The following is a 27,380-nucleotide window of genomic DNA, read 5'->3' as shown; positions in this document are numbered from 1 at the left end:
ATGAGCGACGATGACAAGCGACTTTTGACATGTGCGGCAGGGCCCCTGCCTCTGTCTCCCGGCAAGAAACCACCACGAATGCCCAAATGCTCCAGGTGCAGGAACCACGGCTATGTCTCACCATTGAAGGGACACAAACGCTTTTGCAACTGGAGAGACTGCCAGTGTCAGAAATGCAAGCTGATTGCAGAGCGACAGAGAGTTATGGCGGCGCAGGTGACTCATTCATTCTGTTCTCTAGCTACTGTGTTAGCTCTCTTAAATGCAACATTCAGTCAGTGCATTGAGCTATATTTATTTCGTGTATTTCGTTTCGAAGCTGTAAACATTTTGTGTGTTCTTTCTGTTTAAATTAATGCATCATCCTCAATTCAGCTGTTCTTCTTACTATCTTTATTTTGAGAGACAGAGTTGTGACGTGTGTGGTGGAACTACCAGGCCCTCACAGAACTAACGCGAGCCAAGCCGACCATAGATTACTTTTGACTTTGTGATCGTCAGTCTAGGTTTGTTTTGTGTTTCATAGTTGCTGTTTTGTATCCTATTGAGGTATACTTTGTAAACAGTTGATCACATCAGTGAAGTTAGCCTGTTTGTTGACAGACACATGGATACAGAGTGGCCTAGCTATGGCTCCAGTGTTAGTAAATATCCACGCCGCCCTGCTCTGTCTTCCCGCGGGATTTCTCACAACTTCTTTTTTTATGTTGTAGTTATTCATTTACATTTTACATTTACATTTTTGGCATTTAGCAGACGCCTTATTCCAAAGCCACTTACAATCAATACATTTGAATACTAAGCATGTGAATCAGCAATCCACCATTCGTTGCAGGAAGAGTAATCTAGCTCGGGCCCGGGGCCATTGATAGAAGGAAAAACCTTCTCCCTATCGCCTTCTACTAAAACCTTTTTTATTATTATTCCAATCCGCTGCTGGAAGAAGGCCACAACAGACAGACCGGGGTAGCTACCACAAATGAGCATAACACTTGTTTTGCAATGCAAGTCTTATAACAGCAAGTACAGACGCTTTGTGTCTTATATTTAACAAACTGATCAAATCTGTATCCTAGTAGCTTATTTTGTACACCTACACTCCCCTGCAGAGGCTAACCGCAGTAACTAAAAATGTTTTCAAAATGGGGCTATAAGTGAAATGTCACTTCTCAATATCTGTTTTATCTTGTGACAAAGTTTCAGAGTTCAATCTTCCTCAGTGCTCAATCAGTGCACTACCACTAATCTACCTACCTACGACGTATCTGGCTGGATAGTCAAACAACTTTATAGCCATTTTCTCTCTGTTTCACTCTTTGCGTTGTTACTGCGGTTAGCTTCTGCAGGGCAGTAGGCTATAGTAGGTGTATAAAATAAGCTACTAGGATACAGATTTTAAGTTTGTTAAATATAAGACACATAAGCGTCTGTGCTTGGTGTTATTCAGGCTGCTACATTAAGGCTTGCATTGCAAAACAAGTGTTATGCTCATTTGAAGTGGTAGACCACAGGTCTGGCTGTTGTGGCCTTCCAGCAACGGATTGGAATAACTACAACATAAAATAATAATTATATTATACTATTATGCCTCTTACCAGATTAAAACAACTGGAATGATCGCCTCATGCATGCCTAAATTACGTAGGTATCTTTTATAGGTAGGTATGCTACTGGGGTTGAAATATATCTACATAAACATTCCAGTTGTTTTAATCTGGTAAGAGAGGCATAATAGGCCTACTCATGCTAAACCAACCGAGTTGAGCTCTTTTATATTATCTTTCACATTTTTGTATATTATAAAAGTAAGTGAAACATCATCATTCAATCCAATTACCCCTCAGTACAGTTGTGTATGTAGGACACCACTAACTACCAGTCCTTTTGGCTGCTAGGTGGCTCTGCGTCGTCAGCAGGCTCAGGAGGTGGAGATGGGCATCTGTAGCCCAGTCACCCTCTCCAGCTCAGAGATCGTTGTGAAGAACGAACCCACAGGAGATTGCCTGTACTCTGTGGGTGTGAGGTCCCCAACAACCTCCAGTGCCAACACTTCTCCCTCCGGAACAGGTATGCACGCACGCACACACACACACACACACACACACACACACACACACACACACACACACACACACACACACACACACACACACACACACACACACACACACACACACACACAAACAAACACAAACACAGTTTTGTTCACAGTGTGAACAGTTGGACCAGTTTCCCCAGACACAAATTAAGGGTAGTTCTGGACTAAATAACATTTTCAATAGTAAAGTATTGAACATGCATTTTAGTCTAGGATTAGGTCTAATCTGTGACCGGAAAACAACCCTAAATATCTTCAGAGGTGAATGATAAGATGATTCAGAGAAAATATTTAGCTGTGCTTGACTGAGTTTGCCTAGTGCAATGGACCCAATGGAATACAGTAGTCCTATGTGCAAACCCCATCTGGCACTCCAGACAGGTTCAAACAAACACTCAAGTATTTGAAAGGTGAATAATTAGATTTTTAAATAGCACTATAGGGTCAAAGAGCTCAAAACATGAAATTAGATTAGATTAGATTCAACATTATTGTCATTGCAGAGTACAAGTACCAGAAAACAAAATGCAGTTTAGAATCTAACCAGAAGTGTAAATAGTGATATAAAACATCATATAACAACATGACAGTGATAGTGATGTACAGTATGACAAGTACGGTAGTTAGAGGTATATACAGTTATGAGTACAGTTAAGGTAGACATGTGCAGTATGGAATGTACAGATGTATAAATAGTGGCTATATAATATATAAGGAGGTATGTGCAATGTGCAAAAATATGATATTTCATTTCAAACCTTTATTTAAAAACTCGATAGGCACTGAGGTCACCCTCATTTACAGTGACGTCGAGTGTACAATAGAATAGTGATCATTAATATAGATGGGCAAACAAACAGTTAGCAAGACAGGATTAAAGGGGAAAAAAAGAAAAAACTAAAAACAATTGCAATTATTGGAATACAGTTTTTGCATCAGGAGTTTAAAGGTAGAGGCAGAGGGGAGGACCTCCAACCGGAGAGTTTGCTGCAGAGTGTTCCATGTATTAGGGGCATCAATAAAAAAGGCTGTTTTGCCCAGGTCTGTATATGTGCAAGGCAGTATTTGTAAACAGCAGTAGTGTAAAGGGTAGTCTAATTGAGTTTTCACATTGACCAGGGGTGTGTGCAACCAAGCAGTAGTTAAAACCAAAACATTAAAGCTAACATTAAGGTTAAGATTGTAAACAAAACATGCCAAGTGGAGTTCTGAATATTAGATGTGTCAGAAAGGATTGTTTTATGTTAATCAATGTTGTTAAATTATAATTTAACATCAAACTGTTTGGAAGAAATGGTGGATGATACTACAGTTGCGGTGGGACATTATTTGATAGATATTGGCACATTCAATAATAATAGGGGACTTTCACAATGCTGTAATGCTTTATCTGGCTGTCAAAAGTTTCACCCAAAGATTTTCCCTAGAAGTATATGGGAAATATAACGGCAAAATCCTACACACACATGACCGTCAAAGAGAAATGAAGCTCATTGGATTAATTGTAGTTATGTTTCATATCAGATGTTACATGTACATATTAATTTACAGTCTCAGGGTAGTAACATAATCCATTGTGATAAAATAGTTTCTTTCACCTCTATGTTGGCAGGAATTAGATCTGTGGTTCAGAATTCTCTTGTTAGAGTCAATCGTTTTGTTGGTTTCATGGTCTGATATTGTTTTACGTGTCAGACACTTGAGCTGAGGGTTTCCCCCTGGCAAAATTATTATTATTATCAATGAAGTTACTTTGACTCTAGTAGTTATGTCTTGTAGTTATTTCAGGCAGACCAGACTTTCATTTGAGTGTTTTCTGAAAGTTTAATTTGACCATTTGCACTACTAAATAGTTTCTTTTTAGTCTGTTGTCCACCCATTGACCAGAAAGTGCAGAAACCTCATGAGAGATTAGGTCAGGACAAAAAAAAAATCACTGTTGAATGACGACCTTTCGATACAGCAACCAACATTAACACAAGTCTTTGTCTATTATTGCAATGTCCTCAATTATAAATTCCATGTTTTGGGCCTATTCCAGTTTAATTAATGAATTGAAAGGACCCCATAGAAAAGTATTTCATTTAATTAATGTATTGTGTTGGCTGAAATTAAACGAAAACATTTAGGCCTACCCCAAGTCCCAGCTAATCTTAAAATAGATTGTCCATATGAAAAAGTATGTCTCAGAAATAATTGTTTCTGATTTATCTCTGAGCTGTGGACCTCCTGTTTCACTGTTTGATAAAGGCTTATTTGTCACTTGACCATTGGGTGATGACAGGCACCGCCCAGGGTGCTGACCCACTAAACCTGTCATGACTGCTAGAGGAAAGAGCCCAGAGTTTGGACAGTCTGTGCCGACACCATTACCCCCACACTATGCCAGGGAGGGATACCACAATACAATACAATACAGCTAGTCAGATGACACCAGTTCCCAGGCCTATGTTTAAAGGAAGAGGGAAGATTGAGGGGAGGAGGCATTGAGGGAGTGGGGAGTGGGCGCATCATCAACCTAACAGCATTCCATCACTCCAGAATGAGCACATCATAGGTACTGGTGATTGTGCCAGGCCATCATTTGATCGCCGCCTGGCAAAAACCGCAGGGTGGGAGAGAAACAGGCTGTTCCTGCTGGCCTGATAGGGGCTCCCAGGAGTGGAATACCAAGCCGGTCAAGGCTGACTATGTGTGTTGGTGTGTGAGTGTGTGAGTGTGTATGCTTGTGTGTATGTATGCTTGTGTGTATGTATGCTTGTGTGTATGCTTGTGTGTACGCTTGTGTGTGTGTACACTTGTGTGTGTGAGTGTGCGCACCCTTGCCACTAGATCCCTGGACCAGTGACAGAGAGGACAGAGGCATGGAAAGGAGTAGAGTACTCAGTGATTCAGTGATGACAACAGTTAGTACAGGGACAGTAATCTCTCGTTTGTAATCTCTCTACTGTGAAAGGCGAAAAGGTCAGGAGAGGGCTTGAGAAAAATGTGACCTTGTTGTTGATATGAAATGGACAACAAATGAGTAATGTTGATATTGAATATAATATTGATTGTTCTCTTTTTCTACGTTCAACAGAGTTAGATTGGTTTTATGTTAGGAAACTAATAAAGACACATAACATTTAGGAAAAGGTTATTTCCACAATCTCTGTCACCAGTAGATGGTGCTACTGTGTACACCTACACTGTAGTAGGCACTGTTTTAGGTGTGAGATAAGATAATCATCAATGATGAACTGCCAAAAGGTCCCCCTGCACTTGCCATGTTACATTTTAGAACCTTTATCTCTAAATGACCTGCAATTGTAGTAGTGAGTGAGTGCCATTTTTTCTCAGGTAACCTGGACCGTAGCTACTTCAAACTACCAACTTGAATTTGTTGGGCGATAACACAAGTATCCAAATTGTGTTGCAGCTCCCTGATATACTCTCTTCTAAGGAAAAAAACGATCATGTGTAATGATCAGGTACTGTCAGGAGGAGACAACATGTGTGCGTGCCTGGACAACATGCACAACTAAACAGTGTGATTGCTATTTTGTAATGATTCAGTATTGTTGCAGTATTATGAGTATTAGTATGTAGCATTGTTTTATATATGGAATGAGGAATAGTATCAAACACATGTGACATCCTCATTCCCTTCCATGAATTACAATGAGCCCATCCTCCAATTTCAGGCTATACCAGCCTCCCCTGGCTGATACCATATATCTACAGAAACACACAGTTATAGCGGAACACTTGCATTTGCACACTTCCACATCCAAGTTTTTATATGAATATTATATGAGCATATAACAACACATTCCTTATCCCCATCATGAGGTGCCACTAAATAATGAAAACCTAATCCCGCCGGACTTGAAAAGGACTTTGTATTACACCACATACAGCTATAGGATCCCAAGAAAGTGCCTTGTTGGACAAATAAAGTGCTGTTTGAATTTAATTGAAGATTGACCCAAAGTCTTCCTCCTCTAGGGAGCCGCTCCACACTGTCCCCCAGCCCCATGGCTGCCAGCAGGGGGCAGTCTGATGGCACAACCGACCTGGTGGTTGATGCCTCCTATTACAACTTCTACCAGCCGTCCCGCTACCCAGTCCCAGCCTACTACAGCAACCTCTACAACTACCAGCAGTACCAGGTGACTAAACACACACACATACACACACACACACGCATACACATTAATACAACACGTCCAGGTGACGAGCAGCTGCTGCCTGGGGAGGTAAGTTTCTTCACTGCCAGACCTAGAGCAGAGGTAGACAGCTCCAGTCTAAAGCAGAGGTAGACAGCTCCAGTCTAAAGCAGAGGTAGACAGCTCCAGTCTAGAGCAGAGGTAGACAGCTCCAGTCTAGAGCAGAGGTAGACAGCTCCAGTCTAAAGCAGAGGTAGACAGCTCCAGTCTAGAGCAGAGGTAGACAATCCAGTCCTGAAGAGCGGCAGGGTGAGCAGGCTTTTGTTCCACTTAAGCAATTAAACAAACAATTCAACTCATCAATGAATTATGGCCTTCAATTGAATTTACTATATGATGTATTTTACTACATAAGCAGGCCCCTTGTGGCTTGTTGCTTTATAATGCAGGGTGTCGTGCTGCATCAAATTACATGATGATTTCTCTAATGCACTCATACCTTTCTGGTCTGTCTGTCACTGAATTTCAAAACCGGAAAACTTGGAAACCATCTATTTTGTATGCTCCTTGTGTGGTCTTATAGCACTCATTTACAAATAACAGTCAGTGTACAATAATCCTAATAGTATAGGTCTTATTTAGGTCTCTGCAAAAAAAACTGCTGCTGGTCTCACACACACACACACACACACACACACACACACACACACACTCATGTCACCCCCCACGCACCGCCAGCACAGTAATACGTTGATTAAGTGGGTTGGGGGATGTTGATGGTGGTTCCTGTCATTCAGCCCCTGGGGCTGTGTGTTTTAGTTGGCTGGCCGTGAGATGGCGGTTCTGCCACCGTTCCGAGCCACTGGCTCAGCACAGCAGCAGCAGAGAGGTGTGTGTGCAGGCTTCATGCTGTGCTACTCCTCTAAACGCCTTATTTACATTTCCCTGCTCCCCCCATCCGGAACCGCAACTAACTCTGCCACTGGGAGTTCTCTAACCCTTATCCAAGTAGCTGCGTTAGTACAGCAGAGCCCAGCACACAGCCAGCGTCAGTCAGGGCTCCCTGGCACAGCTTTGCATGTTTGGAGCCTCATTACAGTTACGCTCATCAAAGTCTCAATCCATAGCTTGTGAAGCTGTTTTTGGATATGTTAATTAATGATATACTGTATATATATATATATATATATATCCATTGATTGTTGAGGAATACTACTTGACATCCCTCATGATTCCTCAATGGGCTTCACTCCAAAGGCTACAGATAAGAGCCCGGATAGCTCAGTCGGTAGAGCATCAGACTTTTAATCTGAGGGTCCAGGGTTCAAGTCCCTGTTCGGGCGGACTTTCATTTACTGCATTTCGTTGTTTCGTACTTGTACTCAGCAATGACAATGAAGTTGAATCTATCTAAAAGTAACAGGAATTTGTATAGCACTTGTATAGCACTGTATAGCTTTAAAAAACCTCATCCCTCAGCCCTGTGTGGTGGCTGATGTTTTGTTGTTTTTGAAATGATGGATTGCTGTTTTAAAGGGGCAATCTGGGATTGGAATATCCATTTTCTTAATTTAAAATGCTGATATAGCCATTGATTATTGAAGGATATACCATATAAATGCCTCATGAGCTAAGTTCAGCTCTGTCTCCCCATCAGAACAGAAATAAAATCTTGTTTTACTCCATTGTTTGTAAACAATTTAAGTGTAAACAAACCATATAGCTTCAAAACATAGTTCAAACTTTCCTTTTGACATATTGGATGGATAGCTCTATGTATTTGACAGTGGTTACATTTCTCCAGACCCTTCCCTCAGTTGTTTACCAAAAAAAGGGGCAAGGTGATCGCTTTGTTGTTAAAGCAAATTGTTTTGTAACGTTTTTAAATGTTTAAATCTGCGTGACAAAGAGCTAGATTAGTGATACCGTACACTACCTTTCAGACAGCGATCATGATTTAGCTACTTTAACTTACAAGGAAGGAATTTATTATGCTTTGGAATCCAGTCAATTACTTCACTGTGAATTACCACTATACTGATATAGGCCCTAGGCTAAGTACTGCAGTACTGTTCTCCTTGAAAAGCAAATATTCCAGCACTCTATTTTATAATTTGTCTACAACTATCAACAATATGTGCCCCAGTACAGCTTTGATACATGTTAAGACCCTGTACCTCCTTTTTACTCTTCAAATACATGAGCCTCAAATGTAGAGAGAGAGAGAGAGACAGAGCGAGAGAGAGAGAGAGTATTACACTATCGCAGTGCCTATCTTCCAACCCTCCCCCTTCACTCATCTGTATATTCACTCTGATTTATGTTTAAATGTTGTATCTCTATTGTGTCAGATCAGATGAGCTCACGCGTGAAGCAAATTAGATCTATATTTCTTCAGGGGTCTCTGCTGAATGGTTTATTGTCCCACACCACGGACGATGGGGCTGTATTTTCACAGCCTCCACCCAGTTCTGGGCTCCTGATGGCAACATATTGTTCTGGGGTCACTGCCTCCGCCGCCCCGCTAGAATGTGGGAAGCCTGAATTGCAAAGGTTAATGATATTGTCTGTCTACGGGGGCTGCCTTGGTGCTGGATGGAGAAAGGAGGAGCATTAATGCTGATCAGTTAGCATATTTTTGCATAATTCATCTATCCATGATTATCCTCCATGAATGAATTATGATTGGGATTATTGATTTAGAAGTTGTGGTGACAAGTGCTGCCCTGGTCCACATTCAGGAAGGTCCCTGTTTTGTGTGTTTGATTTGTAAACCAATGCATGGCTATGGTGTCATTTATTTTACAGGAGGACAATGGTAACCTCGACTGCTGCGCCCTAATGAGATTAGTGCAACTGTCTTTTGTGTGTGTGTGTGTGTGTGTGTGTGTGTGTGTGTGTGTGTGTGTGTGTGTGTGTGTAAGTTCGAGGTGGGGGGGGGGGGGGGGGGCGAGGGTATGCAAAGAGATAAAAAATGTTTTTAGCAATGAATGGACAAATGAATAAATGTGGTTTTATATCGAGAGTGGTTTAACAAGAACTAACTAACTTGCTAACAAAGAGCAATACAGTACAGACAGCTTTGCGTCTACTACATGATTGATTTAGCCGACAGTGATAATTTTTGTTACATTTGTCATATCTTCAACATGGTCAGTTTTCATCAACAACCAGTAAAAAGGCCAATCAGCCTCTGAATTGGTCCCTACTTGGCACAATATTTCTAACTTTTACTGTTGTTATTTTGGAACAAACACTGTCCCGAACACAATCATGCCAAATCATGCCTAATGTACACTCCCCTCTAAGAAATGGTCATGATTGAGCCCAAATGCACTGCTCTATCAAACGTCCATGTGTTTTTCCCTAACCTCCTCTCAGAAGTGAGAGTGGAGTGAAGGAGGGTGCTGGTTTTTCGCTCCCTCACTGCTAGGAGAGCTCAGTGATGTGTGATATATATATACACGCTCACACACACACACACACACACACACACACACACACACACACACACACACACACACTCACACACACACACACACACACACACACACACACACACACACGTACGTTGTCTTCTTTTAAGTCTATACTCTAACAGTAAGGATTTGAAATCAAACTGAAATCAACATTTAAAAAAAATACTAATAATATTTTACTATGAGGTTAAAGTAGATATTCTCAACTAATTAAATGTTTCCTTTTTTCAGATTGGTTTCACCATTTAGAAATTACAACACTTTTTATACATAGTTCCCCTGTTTCAGGGCACCAAAAGTATTGGAAAATTGTCTTGACAGGTGTGTTCCGTCACATTATTTGTGCAGGCATAAGAGAGCTGTCAGTCTAGTGAATGGGCTAGTAGTCCAAGGAAGACTTCTACAGTGGATGACAAAGAATGCTCACAATAATTAAGAACAATTAAGACAATGACTCCAAATATACTGCCATAGCAACTAGTGAGTTTTTTCACGGCCAAAAAGCACAAGAGTTATTGACTCTTCAGATCATCCAATTGAACATGCATTTCATTTCCTGATGATACACAGAAAATACCTCAGAACAAACAACAACTCAAGATGGCCGCAGTACAGGTCTGGCAGAGCATCACTAGATAATATACCCAGCGTCTGGTGGGGTCAATGGGTCGCAGACTTCAAGGAGTCATTGCATGCAAAGGATTGTCGACCAAATACTAAACATACTTTATTTGGATATTATATGATTGAAATAGGGGGAGTATTCTTTTTTATTTTGTACTTGGTCAAATCTGAAAATAAAACCCATTGAATTAAAGATGGGAATCTCTATTTTGACACCATAATAATTGTTTGATTTAAAATCCAAACTGTTAGGAGCCTAGAGCTAGTCAGTGTGTGTGCGTGTGCGTGTGTTTTGCCTGTGGTGCCTATTCCAGAATAAATACACTAACACTTCAGCATTGCTCCACATTATGTAGTGTTTAACTTGATATCTTCCATGTGTTTTAACTTCTGATAGAAGTGAGTGGAAATGGGGGAAGAGAGCCACTATATACTACAGTAAATACTAATAGCCTTTAGTTCCCTCATTGTTCGGGGAGTAGCAAGACTGAGTAGCCTTTAAGGATCTGTTCCTCACTCTCCCTGGCAGGTCTTTATCAGTGTGGGGCCATCTCCCGCTCTCTCCTCTCTCCACTGAGTGGGGCTCTGCTGCCATGCAGGTGGAGAATGATAATATGAGGGTGGCGTAGAGAGGGCCCAGACATGCGATGGTGCCAGATAAAGAGACATGACCTCCTCCCAGGGAGGTAAGGGAGCCGCCAACCCTAACTCATGATGCAGGCAGGTGGAGATAGAAAGGGGGTAGGAAGAGGAGCAGATGGAAGAGGAGTGCAGGGGGTCTATGGGTGGCATGGGTGGGTGGGCAATGATCACTCTTACCAATTGCCCTGGTTGTTCAACACTTGTGAAGGAAAAGTTGGTACAATGTTAACATCATGTACAGTGTAATAGATATATGGATCTACATAGTATATTGTAACAGGTTGTTGAAGGTATGTTTGTGTGTTGTATCCTAAAAGCTATGCATGGTACATGGAAATGCCATTAACAGCTCAGGTCACCTTCATTTCTTTGGTCTGTCCTTTGTTTGAAATAATCTAAACTAACTTCATTATATAGCACATTTTAACATAGATGCAATACTTTACAGACATTTTGAAGCAAGTGTAAGCCAATAACATTTTCCAAAAATCCAGTTCAATCTCTGTTTTGTGTCAGGGGCCAATACAGGAGCTTGGCGTAGCTTAAATAACAGTTTATAAAGCTGTCGGGGAATTGATGGGGTGGACAATACGTGGTGACATATTACTGGCTGACAGAAATCAAATTCCATAAAAGTGAAATTGAAAACCCTCTCTAAAGCTCCCTAGCTGCTGAGTAGACAGCTCGTTTTAAAAGTTTGCAGAAGATTGGAGAAAGCCAGAGCAGTTTGTTGCAATCCATTTTTAGACGGGCAACAGCTATTTTTCTGTGAACTCAACCGTGGCTTTTCTCTCTCCCAATATATTTTCTTTCTTGCAGATTGGCCAGTTTAAACTGAGGCCCATAAAAGTGAGATGTTCAGTGAGATTGATTCTGCAGAAAAAAGTACATTATGGCTCCTCCGTTAAAAAAGTCAGCACCTTTCATGTGACAGCGGTTGACAGGAGTCATTTATGTGTGTTTGTGTCAAACCCCAGTTTAGCTGTACAGTATAAAATGGAATATGCAAACATTTTGAATGTAGGACATTGTCAAGGACAATACCATGAATGATGTGGTTTTTTACCTTACCTTGTGTAGCTAATGAGTGTTAGAATGAAGAATGTTTTTAACCTGTATCACATGGTTATGTAGGTATGCATATGAAGTAGGGAGGTCTACCATAGTAAAGTTGTGAGATGCACAATCCACTAGAGAATATTTCCTTCAAGGTCATGATGGTGTCTTTGAAATATACAGTTTGGAATGGAAATCAAACAATTACTATGAGGTTAAAGTAGAGAGCTCTGAGCTTTAATTTAAAAATGTATTTATTTATTTTTCAGATAACAATCCTTTTTTATACATAGTCCCCCTTTTTCAGCCCCCCAAAAGTATTGGCATATTGGCTTGACAGGTGTTTCTGATTAGTCAGGTGTGTTCTGTCCATGTCTAGTGTTGATTTTAGGCTTTGGATTTGCCTTTGTAGTCTGCTATTGGTGTCTGTCAACATGAGGACCAAGTCAAGCAAGCCATGATGAGGTTGAAATATCAGAATAATCTATCAGAAACATAGCCAACACCGTAGATCTTTATCAACATCAACATTAAAAATAAAGAAAGCACTGGTGAGCTCAGCAATCGTAAACGGGCTTGTAGGCCAAGGAAGACTTGGATGACCGAAGAATGCTCACCATGATTAAGAAAACCCCCAAAACTACTGACCCACAGATCAGGAACACTCTCCAGGAGGTCGGTGTGAATGTGTCAGTGACTATCATCCACAGAATAGGAACACTCTCCAGGAGGTAGGTGTGAATGTGTCAGTGACTATCATCCGCAGAATAGGAACACTCTCCAGGAGGTAGGCGTGAATGTGTCAGTGACTATCATCCGCAGAATAGGAACACTCTCCAGGAGGTAGGCGTGAATGTGTCAGTGACTATCATCCGCAGAATAGGAACTCTCTCTCCAGGAGGTAGGCGTGAATGTGTCAGTGACTATCACCAGCAGAATACGTCACCAGCAGAACTACAGAGGCTTCACTGCAAGGTGCAAACTAGTTTTTCAGGCCCAAAAAGTGGAAGGTTATTAACTGGCCAAGTCAGCCGTCATATTTAAATCCAATTGAACATGTATTCAGTTTCCTGATGAAATGAATTTAGGCAAAATAACCTGAAAACAAACAACAACTAAAGATGGGTCAGTGGGTCGCAGATTTCATGCAGTTATTGCACGCATAGGATTGTCAACAATACGTCTTACGTCTTTGTCGACAAATAAGTACTTTATTCAGTGGGCTTATGTTAGCCTTAGCCTTATGTTCTTCGACATAGATTTATTATTATTAGGTGGGCTGGCTTCAGTATGTTTAAATGTTGGACTTATGGAGGGCACTGTATTTTAAGTAAGTAAAGTAATTGTGTGTGTGTGTGTGTGTGTGTGTGTGTTTGTGTTTGCGTATCAAGCAGATGCCCAACAGTGATGGCCGTCTGCCTGGCCACAGCGTGTCCCCTCAGTACCGGATGCACTCATACTACTCTACAGCCTCCTACCTGAGCCAGGGCCTGGGCACCGCTGCCTGCGTGCCTCCCGTCTTTCCCCTGGAGGAGAATAACACTTGTCCCGAGTCCAAGGCAGCCTGTGAGTCACACACACACACACACACACACACACACACACACACACACATATACACACACACACACATACACACACACATACTGTACATACATACATATCGTACATACAGTACATACATACATACATAAATTAAGAACACACGTACATAAACACTCTCACACACTCAATAAACACACACTGACTAACTCACATTCCCACCAGCTCTCTCAGGCCCATAAAGTTTTATACAGACTTTATCAAGAGTATGTTGAGTATATCCGAGGGAGGTCAAAAGTAAAACTTTTATTGGGACCATTGTGCCCTAACTTAAAGAAATGAGAACCACATGTTAAGCATTGTTTTAAATTGGTTCATTGAAGTACCATATATACCACAGTCATTTTTTTGTTTTATTTTTCATGAGATCATATTGGAATTAATATTCAACTATGTGTGTTCAGTGTACACTATGTCCCCCCACCTGCTTGTGGTTGCTAATGAATTCCACCTGCCCATTAATGAGGGTCCCTCGTCACCTCAAGCCAGCCCTGTGGGGGAGTGATATGCTCCATTACAAAAACACACACTCTCAGCGGGTGGTCCTGACGGTGCCCCCCAATCCTGTCACTTACAGCTGTGTGGGCGGTGCATAGCCAGCCACTGTCTTCTTCATTCTTACTACCAGTTATTGAATGAATTATCATTTGCTGTGAAGTTATGATTTCCCTGTGAATAATACACATTTTTATTTGGTAGCTTTTTTCTGTGTGTTATAGATAAAGATATTATGTTATTAATCCTCAAAATATACATTTGATTTGATACTATGCATGTCTATGGTACAGATATGGCACTCCTTGCTACTTGCATTGCATTACTTTTTGCTAAGAGCAGAATTTATCCAATTCACTTGAGCGAGGATGTACAGTAGATAGATAGCTTGCACTGCTGTAAACTGCAGGAAACGTGATATTGAGTCTCCAGAAACCTAAAGCCAAAGGTCTATGACCTGCATTCCCTGCGCTCTTTCAGCAAACCAACTCAGCTGTTTGCCCCCACACTGTTAAAAAGAAGAATCATACAAGATGTAATGAAATGAAACTCATGACAGTTTAGTAGGGCTGCAACTAAAAATTTGCTATCGATTAATCTGTACATTATTTGATCGATTAGTCTAAACAATTAATTTACAATTCAACATGTTTTTGAATGCAATGTTATTAATATACCTTTTCCAAATGCATGAAAGTGTGAGTACCGTAGTTGTAATGCCATCTTTCAGTGGTCACCATACTTTATTTGATATTGAAATTGTTGAAATTTGATAATATGACATAAGAATAATAATTAGATTCATGCCTGTAAATGCTGTGGAGTGTGGATGCCTACCTTACAGGTAAAGGTGAGATTTTGTATATGCAAAGCGTTTATAGTGAAATTATCTATGCCCAGCTAAATGCTGAAAGAATCAAACTGATTCAGTTGGAGGTAATGCACTTTTAAATGTAAACGTAAATTACAGATTATTTGAGGATGCGTGTAGGATGAATTTGTATAAACTGTGCAGTACACACATGGATATTTTACTGTTTACTATACAATAGACCTCCCGACATGGGCACTTAACATAGCTAGATTACAGAAATGCATGGTGGGAAAAACGGCTGCAGGACATCTTCACTAGTCACATACAAGCATACACTATCATAGTCTGCAGCCTATGATATCAGTGTCAGCAATATTGCCGTTATTAAAATGTATCAGTAGCTGCCTAGCTACATAGCAAGCTAACATCAAGACTTCGCTTACAGTTCTGCACCACCCTGGCTGTGCGTCAAGTTGTCACATGGCTCTAGGATGCTTCCTTTTAACGTGTTGGGGCATGGCAGTTGTACTGTGGTGGTATCCCATTTGGGCTTTGCAGTGAACAAAGCACTATATTATTTGGTTTCTGCTTAAACTATTCCCACACTTTGGACACTCTGGGTCAGAGACTTTTGGGGGAACCCTCCACAGCTCAGACAACAGGGTTTGCCTCTGACATCTTCAAAACAAAGTGGCGCGTTTTCTTATCGACACATTTACATAATTGATGATATTGCAACAATTATGTTGACTAATTGTTGCAGCCCGACAACTTATGCAATTGTGTTGAAGAAACACATGGGAGTACAGTACATATCGGTAGTGCCAAATTTTTCGATATCGTGGGTGGGTTCAGAAGCCTTTATTCTGACAATGCCTTAGGATTTTTGGGGGGAGGGAGGGTTGTAAGGTTGCAACCTTGTCTGACTGCAGAGTCAGTCATCTTTAGGCACTGCTTGTTATCTGTGCAGAATACCCCTCTGTGCCAAATCAACAATGCTCACTGTTCCTTTCAGCACCAACGATAGTGCCAGTACAACCAGTGCAGATTACTTGGCTCTCCTGAACAGGTTCCCAGCATCGATGTGTGCCATACCCCACAGAACACCATGCTCTCGACAAGCTCAGTGACGAGGGTTGAGAAGTGGCCTTGACATTCTGATTTCATCGCTTAGCTGTTAGATGTGCTGTCTAGAAGTTGTTCCAGGACTCTGTTGATAAGGAGATTTGTTTATGGGATTTGTTTATTTTTTAAAGCGGCATCTATTACTGGACATGTAAATTGATCAACTGGTTGTAGTAGTATTCTTGGCATGTTGTTTTGGCTACAGAAAATGATCTTGCTCTATCGGCGTCCTAGGTTTGTAGTCTATTGTTACTTAGAGGAATCAATCGGGTTGTAATAGAACCCCCTTGATGTTGCTCAAACCAACTCTATTGGCTTTGATAAGAGACAGTTTCTTGTATGTATGCATCTGAGGCAAATACCAGAGACACCAGGGTATACCAAAGACTTAATATAATAGATAATTATTAGCATCACTGAAACGAGTATAGGACTGAAGAGGAGAACCTGGCCATTTTTATAAGTAAGACGCTGGAGAATGTTGTCCTGTGAGAATATAATGTTATATTAATAACATAATATTATATCATAAATGGAGAGAGAGAGAAGCCTTTCAGTAAACAAAGACACAATGAAACATCATCCAGCTTTTTATAATGTCTTTATTCTTTTAATTTGATAACAAAAGCTGATCGTTTCCTCTGTGCCGAGACAGGAGGAGGTGAGGAGGTTATGTGAACACACACAGAGTGGGCCTGCTCTCTCCCTCCCCTAGCTCCCTGCCAAACAGCGCCGCGCTGTATTTATTTCCCATCCAGGAGGGGGTAATCAGTTGGCCAAATACAGGGGCCAAATAACCTTCAGGAGTGCGACGCTGTCCTTTCTCGTCGGCCCCCGCTGTCTCCGGAAAATTGCCTCTGGAGTTAGTGAGCGGGAACAGTTAAGATTTACAAACAATGATGAAGCTTGTCATGCGTCTTTCTCCATCCGTCACGCCGGGGCGCGGCGCCGCAGCAAGGGGGGGGGGGGACCCGTCCGAGTGTTCTTCATAAAAGCCAGCTCGCTGTGAAATACGCCCCCAGCGTGCCTGTTTACTGCCTTGAGCTCGTCAGCAGCGCCGGGCCGTAAATCGCTGTGCGGGAGGTGACATCGCAGTCCATCAATACCCTCCCCTCCCGCCCCGCTGCCTCACCTCAGCTCCCCAGCTCCCAACCCCCACCGCCGTCCCCACTCCCCCCGCAAGGAGCTACCCAGGCCCGCCCAGATGAGCTGCCCGACCTGAGTTATAGAGGAATTTCGGTGTTATATGAGACAGCTTTGTGTTGGGTTTGTTGTCGGTTTTTTTGTGGTGGGGGGAGGGGGGGTGTTCAAAGTGTTCAAAGTTAGTTATCTCATTGAGGTACATTGTCCACCCAGGAGTATGTGAGGGATCACTCTGTGAACATACAGTGAACATACAGTGAACTGTTTTCTTCTGTGCCTAGTCCTTGTGTAGAGCTCAGTAAGATTGACTATAACTTTGTCTGTTTTGTTATATCGGTGTAGGCTCAGCATGCACAGTAATTTAAATGCAAATCAGAGTGTTGAGAGATTGTAGATGTTAATCCAACAAATCGATTGACCTGCTTGGACCCATTAAGTTAGAAACCCATTACTATCTTTCTAGATGATATTTCATTGATCTGGCGTGTCCAATCAATAGTGCACTGTACATGAATTGAGTTACTGCGTATAAACTATCCCTAGACCAAGTTCTTGAGTTTCACAGGAAAACCACAAGGAAAGAGATTGATGTTACAGTAGACTGCTGGGGATTCAATAAGTGTCTTTGTTTCCTGTGGAAATTTACCTCACCTGTTTAGGGATCAAATTACCTGATAATGTAGTTACTTCACATTGTTGTCTGTCCATGTCCACCATCACCACACACACACACACACACACACGCACACGCACACGCACACACACACACACACACACACACACACACACACACACACACACACACACACAAATACAAGAGAAGTCAAAGAACCCATTCATTGGGATTAGGATTTACAGAAAGAAAAATAATTCTCACTCAAACACAATGAAGAGATGAGAACTCAGTAGGAAGTGGTGTAGCATGTCATGTAACAGTGCCTGTTCAGTGTTCAGTGCCTGTCCCCAATGTGAAGATTTACATTATTCACCACACTACATCAATAGGCACTCCTAAATGTCCAGACCACTAGAGCGGTTTCCTTTTACTCTACTTGGAGTGGGGAAGAAAGAAGAAATAGGGCTTTAATTTTAATGGCTTTTAAAGTAATTTTGCTTCTGCTAAATAGCACCAATATTGACAACTGTGAGAGTGGGAGTTCTCCTACTATACCTACTAACCTATATACACAAACAGGTTCTGTCAACATTTACCTTATCATAACCAAATACACAAGGGACCTATTATTCCATTGTTTGTCGATTTTTGTTGGTAGCCCACCCTTTGATGGTATGTTGTGCGCATAAAAGAGTACAGAACAGTTATAAAACAGTTACACACAAGAAAACATAAGATAATAGCAATACATTCACATACACTCACTTTGATTGACAGCAAATTATAACAAGAAAATATTTATCTTGCCTACGAAATGAGAAATTGAAGAAATCAAGCTATTTCAGCAATGTAGATAGGACAAATTGGTAATGTACACTTAATTCACACTCGAATTGCATTAAGTACTGTACACTTGATATCTCTAACTGTAAGTAAGAGTCTGAAGCAGAGAGAATTACGCTGTGGTCCTCACTGTTCCACTGGGACTCTTGTTGGGCCCTGCAGCCCAACTCTCAATCAGAGCGTAACTGAATCTCATGGCTCCCTTGACTTGCTGCAGGGGACAGTTTAGGAACTCCTCCATGTCATTCCGTCTTCCCCGCTCCACGGCTGTGCTAAGTGCCTGTGTGTCCCCCAACACTATAGATCGGCTAAATACCAGTGTAATTGCCTGCTCCAGGCTCCAACACTGTTGTAATGTGTTGTACAACATCTCCATTAGCACAGGCCCGGGGCTGTGAAGAGATTAAATGGCCACTGCCCTGTAGTTTATGTCCTCCTCTTCTCTCAGACAGTGGCCAGCTTCAAAGAAGCTCTAGGGAGGACTGAGGAGAGGGAGTCAAAAGGAAAAGTTAAAATAAAAAGTCCTTTCTCCTCCTACAGACTGAAAGAGGGACCAGGTCTGATGGTTTGACAAATGATGTTTGCAGTTCACAAGTTGCGCTGGCACTCTCTGAAACAGTCGAATGACTTAGATAAACACGTTTGGCGGTTTTATCTCCCAGAGGGGCCATCCTGTCTACAGTGATGTATTTCATTCTGCATGTGTCCTTTACTTTGGCTTTTTTTTTCGTTCCCCTTCGCTCTGAATGAATCTCTCTAGTTTAAAAGGTAATGATAAAAAATCTTGTGAGCATTGATCTGCCGCCTCAGTTCATTATTGTATATCCATAATGTTTCAGCAGATCAAAGTAAAGGCGGGAAGATAAGACAGACAGGTCATTTTGCGAGTTGATGGGGCAGTAGCCCGAGATGGAGATTAAGCATAGGGACAAGGCTGTGTCACGCCTCTCAATGACTCATTTTCATTGGGGACAGATTGGTTAACAATGCGGGAGCAGAGGTGCTTATGTGTTTAATTAGCCTCTGACCCCTAGGCTGATGCCTTCTGTCAGCCACTGCCGGCCGCTCAGAGAGCACTCACTAACACACCAATAATGGGGATTTAAGTGTCCTCCGCCCACCCCAATGGGAATCAAAAAGACAGCATCCGTTTTCGACAACAACTGTCTGAAGAGAGGACTCCTTATGGTTTGGGGGATGTGTCAAATAATTCCTTTTGTCCTGTGAGGAGCTCTGTGTACAACTCAAAGGAGATACTTGAAACAGGTTTCGTGAGGCTGAGAAACTGTTTCAATTGACACAATAACAATTGAAAAGGTTTGAATGCAGATGGAGGGAACTTCATGTAGCATTCTGTAGGCTAAATGTAACACTAGAAACAATTTTATTTTGCTGCTTTAGATTCCATTGCTGTAATCACAGTTTCTTCAATCTGTGAGTCGGTTGACCCACCACTCGGATTAAACACGTGGCTTGCTATGTGACTACCCTCAGAAGTTTTGTTTTACAGCAAAATGTAAGCGTCTTTCAGAAAAGCACTATTTACATTTAATATATTAGGTGACAACCAACCGCTTTGCGGTTCTGGGCAGTACAGTTCCTGTACCAGGCAGTGATGCATCCCGTCGGGGCTGCCTCTGAAGAAGGCCCCTAGGATCTTAGGCCCTAAGCTGAACTTTTTCAGCCGCCTGAGATGGAAGAGGCGACGTTGTGCCTTTTTCACCACCTGGTTAGTGTGTTCATCCCCAGGAACTTGATGCTGTTGACCTTCTCCACAGCAGAACCGTTGATGGTGATGGGCTCTTGTACCTGCCTCTTCTTCCTGAAGTTCACCACCAGGGTGAGATCACTGAGATCACTGAGATCACTGACCATTTCAGTGAGAGCTGTCTCTGTGCTATGATTAGACCTGAAACCTGAATGAAACTAATCCTGAATCTTGTTTTCGTTAATTGGAGTTAATTGGATTATAAGCCACTTTTTATCTTGCTAATAAAAGGGAGATTGGATATTGGCCTATAATTAGTTAGAGTCTCACCATCTAAATTTGAATTCTTCAGCAATTAAGCTGTTTCACAACAGCTGTTTTAAAAACATCTGGAAAAAGCCTGAGTCTAGAGATGTGTTGTTGATGATCAAGACAGAGTTTGTCAAAGTCTCGCTTAAAGAATGCAGTGGAGACAGGGTCAAGACGAGAGGTGGACGGGTTACTCTCAGCTACAGTCTTGTCTGTTTTTATTGTATGTATGTGACCTATGTGTGTTTTTAATGTGGATAACGTATTCATGAACTGCACAAAGCCTGTCAAAGGAGAATTTCTGTCACTCTGTGACAGACAATAAAGCAATCTTGAATCTTGAATCTTGAATCTTGTAAAGTTCTGCTGCAGAAACGCTTGTATAGAATGTATGCATTGTCACACACGTATTGCACATTTTAGTATAAGGATCACCAGTGACAATAATGCCACCCCTAATGGTTGTGATATTATCCTTGAAATTGTAGCACACTCCTCACATTTCCAAACAGGCTTGTGACAGAAAGTCAGTGGAAGGGGCATTTAGAGTGTCAATCACTCCCAAGCAAAAGACACTATGTGCGGCCCAGACTGCAGGCTGCAACATACACGTCAGCTAGCTTTGATTACATTCCCCTTCACTCTTGGTATTCAATGTATAAAATGTAGGTTTGTATGGTTGCTGTAGTTGGCGATGTAACTTTGTTGTAAGTCAGTAGAAGCTCTGCTTCTTTGTAGAGTGCATTACATTACGGCCGTACCACCTTGTCAAGCCTGATCTCGTCAGATCTCAGAAGCTAAGCAGGGCTGGGCCTGGTTAGTAACCTGGATGGGAGTCCAAAAAGGGTGAAAGCCTGGTTGCCGTGGCACATATATGTGGCTTGGGGTTGGCATGTTCCCCCCATGTCCACTAGGGGTCTCCTTCACCCCACATGGAAAGACATGCCAAAGTGAACACCCGTCCCTGACCACGACGGTGAAGAACGCTACTTGGTCCCCGGGGCGCCGGGCGTCGGTTCAAGCCGCGCCAAAAGGGCGACCGCTGCCCCTGGCTGCCAGTGGAGGAATGGCAGCCCGGATGGGTTACAAAGGCAGAGGACAATTTCCACCTGGCGACCTGCCGAAGATAGTGCATGTGCTTGTGTTTGTGTGTGTGTTCACCTAAAAACTTGCATGTGTGTGATCAGAGTGTAAAACTGCCGTGTGTGGCCATTAAAAGACCATCAAGGTCCGATTTCTCTCTACTGGAATTACTTCATAGGTATCTGCTTATCCAAATATATATATATATTTTAAAATAACATATGCTTATTTGAATGTTGGTACACCACAAACAGAGAATCAGAGAAAATCGCTCTGAATCAAAACACGCGTTTGCGGCCACGCGTTGGTAGCTAGCTAGCTAGCAGCTAACAAGAAAACGTCGCTATGTAACATTGAACTGCATGTTTAGCACATCAAAACATGCTGATAGAACATCAACGTGTTAAAAACACATATACGGTAACAACACATACGTAATTAGATAATCACTCAGTCCTTGCTTTTGAACACATCGTCAAATGTAAGTTTGTTTACAAGCCATGTATCACTAACTCAGTACAAAGCAGGACGGCAGACGATACAGTGAATCCAATTCACAAATTGTAACTAGTGATCCTAAAACTGTTGTTTGTTATATTGAGTGGGCTCTTTAACACTTAAACTTTTGTAATATGAAAAAAAAAGAGAAGAGAGAAGAGAAGTGTAAAGAGAAGCCTTAGTGGTGCTGCAGTGGCTGCTGTAGCTCAGTTAACAAACCGAGTCGTGGATTGCAGTATGACCTTTTAAATGTTGAACTTTATATCGTTTGAAACACATTTGATCAATTGTTCAATCAAGAACAATGCTGTATTTCCCCCCTCCACAATTCAGATTTGATCGAATTTCAGTTTCCAGCCTATTTTCTTGGCCAACTGTACGGTACATTGTGAAGCATTATTGGCTCAGTATGAGCAGTATGTAGTTCCTATATTATGAACAAGAGCATCTCACTCTGTGTGGCGTCTACCTCCAACCCAGTGTTGACTAAGGCACCCCCTCCCCCGCCTGCCTGCTGTTTGACTGAGTTTTCTGCACCATTAAGTCCTGCCACTGCTCTAATGATTGAGCGAGACACCCATGTCATTCCTGGAGAGAGAACTCTCATCCTCACGAGGGTCGTCTTCAGTCAAGTCATGTCCCACCCCAGTCACTGCGTCCCGCACAGAGGTCCCTCTCTGGGAATCCAGGGCCAGACTTTTAGAGACACGGCTCGTATCATTTTAATGAAGGCCAACTCATCTCAGTCCAACCTTGTGATGAGACGGGCTGGTCGTACTTTAGAAGATGAATTCTTTAGTTTACACTCATAATTGCATTCATTTAAATACGTATGGGTGAACCCTCAAACTCAAATAATGAATTGTTAATAAAGGGAGATTAGTCAAATAAGTTGATAGAATTAAAATGTGTGTGTGTGTGTTTGTGTTTGTGTGTGTGTGTGTGTATGTGTGTGTTTATTTAAGCGTGTTATCTACCCCCATGACCCTGTGCAGGTAGTATATGAGTCCCATAGAGAGAGCTTATCCACCATGGATCAGACTGAATTACCATCTCCTCTCACATCTGGGCTTTTGTTCCCCCTTCGCAGTGGCAGAAATGATTGAGCCTCTTTCACTCACACCCTCCCTCTTTCATAGGGCTGGAAAAAAAGCTTCCTTTTGTTAAACCACACAAAGACAGTTTAATAGTTGGGAAATCTAAGATAGTCAGCAGAGCGAAGGGTGAAGAGTGCAAAAGTTCATAGGAGAGAATAAAGCTCCCACTGAACATCCCCAAAGCCTCTCTTGTTTCAGAATAGTTCTACACTTGACAGACACGTTTGATTTTGGGGGTTATTTCCAGCTCTGTTAGATTGAAGGCTTGGTCTTTTAGCTTGCCAGTCTCTTTCAGTTTAATCCTATTATGAAGTATCCGTATTATGTACATATACTGCAGGATGGCTCTTCACTCTAGATCTAAAAGTTATTGTTGAACACCGTTGTCAAATAGCACCTATTTTAGTATGTGACTGAATACAAATGCTGCGTTCGAATTTTGGCCCTGGAACAAAACGAACATCTTAAACCTGTTCATTTCAATTAACTGTGGGAAGTCCTCATTGAGGACAAGGCTTTCTCTAATATCTGTAACATTAATTGGTTGATTAATGAATTAATATTCATTAAATGGCAATACAAACAATCAACGAAGCCCTGACACAGAACATGTCGGCCTCACCACACACTCTCACACAGTGATTTAGCTTCTCTGCAAAACAGCCCTGTCCAATCCCCCAGAGACACTTTTCTCCTAATTACATCATAGATTTCTCCCTGATGAACATGCAAAGAATTAACAGAGAACTAGCTAATTCACAGCCTCTGAACCTTACCCCCCACCCCTTCCGCCCATTGTCCCCCTTGCATTATTGCTGTACAAGAGGGATGTTGGGGGAAAAGAGCGAGCGCAGTTAGCTACACAAACATTAGTATTAACGATTGAGGCCTGTTTGGAATCGGTGACAAACTGCAGGCGGGCAGAAATCGGAGGCTGAAACCAATCAGGAAGTTAATGAGGAGAAAAATGGCTCCTTTTCCACACAGCTCCTTAATTACCTCTCCACAGCAGAGAAGGGAGGAGAGATGGAGGAGGAGTAGAGGGGGGAGCAGGCTCTGGCTCTATATGTCCATGAGGTTCTTAGGGTCAAGACATCAGATGAAATAGACTCTTGTATCTGTCTCTCATGCATACCCACACATTTAATAGATAGAAGCAATACAATGATGTTAATGTCATATGCATAGTAATAGCAGGATGAGGAAGGTTGGGGTGGGGCTTCTTCTGAAATGGCTGAATGCTCCTATAGTTTTAATATGTTTTTTTGTTTTTTTTTGCCACTGAACAACGGAATACAGTTGGTGATTACATTTTGCTATTAAATTATGTACATAGTAATATATTATTTATTTGAATGCACCACTTGCAAAATTGAATATATTTCGTTGATTGTATTTCTATATTCCCCTTTTTCTGTTTCGGGGTAGCCTACAGTTATATCTAAGCAAAACATGTGTTCTACTCCTACAGTATGTGTCTGACACTTTTCTGCCTGACTCTAGATATACTCTGTGGGGCTCTCTGCTGGGTCAGCAGACCACCTCTCCACTCTACTCTGACTCTAGACCTACTCTGACTCTAGACCTACTCTGACTCTAGACCTACTCTGACTCTAGACCTACTCTGACTCTAGACCTACTCTGACTCTAGACCTACTCTGACTCTAGACCTACTCTGACTCTAGACCTACTCTGACTCTAGACCTACTCTGACTCTAGACCTACTCTGACTCTAGACCTACTCTGACTCTAGACCTACTCTGACTCTAGACCTACTCTGACTCTAGACATACTCTGACTCTATACATACTCTGACTCTAGACCTACTCTGACTCTATACATACTCTGACTCTAGACATACTCTGACTCTAGACCTACTCTGACTCTAGACATACTCTGACTCTAGACCTACTCTGTGGGGATCTCTGCTGGACCTCTCCACTCCCGGCCTCAGGTCAATGGATCTGTTCAGCAGTTGGGCTAAAGTAGCCCAAGTGTACCACCACGACTGATGTGAGAGGAACACTTTGTCTACTTTGTTGTAATGTTTAAAGCAGTACAGCAGTACTTTCTGCCCAAAGTGAAAGGACTCCTCCACTCTGTATTGATTGTAAAGATGGAGAACCAATCTTGTGCAATAACCGCTTTTGTTTCAGTACGAGTACCAATATCAGGGAAATACCATTTACGTTCAATAATCTTTTTATTTGTGTAAGAGGATCATTGGCTTATTCTGCTTAATATGGATTCTGCTTAATGTGGATATGGACCAGACACTTTTATTCAAAGGAACTGAATAGTTGAATGAGTGCATATTTTGTATATGTGACACGTTCTAGTGTTTTGGTCCGTATGTCGGCAACCAATCAAAATGTTCTGAAATACATTTCAACATTGTTGATAATAACAACATAAACTCACCAGTCAAGCCAAAATACTGCAACGCAATGGATTCGGTGAGTAATCCCCACTGCTACCTAGTTAACTATAACACTACTTTACATTTATGACTGGGTTAAAAAAAAAGTTTTCCTGGTTCCAAATCGAGCGATTATCGATTCATAAATCCCCAAATAGATCTTTTATGCCTTTTCCTGCTTCAACCCGCAACGAGATCTCGTGGCCAGATCTCACGCAACGAGGCTTCGAAAGCCAGCATTTTCAACAATGCTGTACAGTCGTATATCCTTGCATATGAAACTTGCGATAGCAACTCGGAGAATTGGATTGGAACTTGCAAACAAGCGTCTTCTCCAGCGAGGTTCTTTTCGGATCTGCTTTTGCTATGTCACATCAATGTACTAGAACCACGCTACGTTTTACCGACACGCATACAGTTGAGTGAAGTGATAATCCCAAAAATGTACTCAAATGTGAAACATGACGTTGCAACTTGCTGCAAATGTGTGTCACGTTCTAATGCTTTGGTCCTCATATCGGGATCTGATGTAATGATTTGACTTTTCTTTCGAAAAATGTGACTACATTTCTGCATACACATCGCTAGTCAACTAACACAGCTTGTTTTGTGAGCCTGCTAACAATGTAAAGTAGTGTTATAGGTAACTATACTGCTTACCACTGATAAAGGAGCAAAATGTACGATTTTAGCTTTTAAAAAGCTCTAAATGCCCATTCTAAAATCTGTAGCAAAGAGAGAAGATACGGTGGGAGAAATTGAACATTTAACAATGTATTTTTGTCTCTAAAGTCAAGTTTCACGATCTGGATGTCGAGCACTGGCCTTTATGTACTGTGTTTAGGTTTTGATTGTTTAGAAGGATTTGATGCTAAAAAAACATGGCAAATTTATGTTGTAGACTTCCAGTGTGTCCACAGATGGTGGCAAAGCGCAAAACTGTGTTATGCATCTTTAGGTAAGAGGAAGGGCCTAGAGTGGAAAAAGACGTGACTGTTGTTGCTAGGTTACCTGATACAAAGCTTTAGCTGGCATGGTAGCTAGCAATTATTAGTGATTATGCTAAAACAAACTTTAGAAAGTGTCTGTTTCATACAAAAAGTGTATATTTATTTCATAAATTATAATGCAAGACAACCTAATTTTCCACAGAAGTAACCGCCATCTTGTGAAATTTTAGTTTGTCCAGCCCCTCCGTCAATTTTACATTGATGCGTGGTGCTGCATTCCAAAACTTGAACACAGTCGTCCAATATGAGAGCACCTGGAGAGCACCGGTAAATACAGCGAGTCAGAGAAACAATGTGGAGGAACAACTGGAAAAGGGCACTTACGAATTAAAAAATGTGTCCAGTGGACACAGCCCCTAACAGTAAGAACCTCTCCAATAGACAGGATTCCAAGGTCCGTCGTAGAGGGCTGTGGTTACTGTTAGCCTGTGCTGCAGTAGCAAAGTGGAGAACAGAGAAGCTTTGTCATTTTTACATGCATACATTGACCATTGTGCTGCGAGTGCAATGTAACCAGATACAACATCACTTAGCCGCGAATCTGACGTCATCATTGTCCCTCTGTCTCTTA

At 41.7% G+C, this 27,380-nt stretch overlaps 1 protein-coding gene across 1 annotated transcript in view; it reads left to right on the top strand.

The window, feature by feature from the left end:
- dmrt1 (doublesex and mab-3 related transcription factor 1) overlaps window positions 1–27,380 on the top strand; it is a gene marked incomplete at both ends in the record, with an annotated part of 27,537 nt that continues 157 nt past the window's right edge. Inside the window, 4 exons of the mRNA XM_080531522.1 lie at window positions 1–216; window positions 1,896–2,067; window positions 6,086–6,249; window positions 13,439–13,613. Coding sequence (XP_080387648.1) covers window positions 1–216; window positions 1,896–2,067; window positions 6,086–6,249; window positions 13,439–13,613 — 727 coding nt within the window. The remainder of the gene's footprint in view (window positions 217–1,895; window positions 2,068–6,085; window positions 6,250–13,438; window positions 13,614–27,380) is intronic.

Source organism: Nansenia antarctica (assembly GCF_963989245.1).
Source record: "Nansenia antarctica genome assembly, chromosome: 5".
Classification (NCBI taxonomy): domain Eukaryota; kingdom Metazoa; phylum Chordata; class Actinopteri; order Argentiniformes; family Microstomatidae; genus Nansenia; species Nansenia antarctica.
Note: the sequence above shows the minus strand (reverse complement) of the source record. Positions and strands in the feature narration are given on the sequence as shown.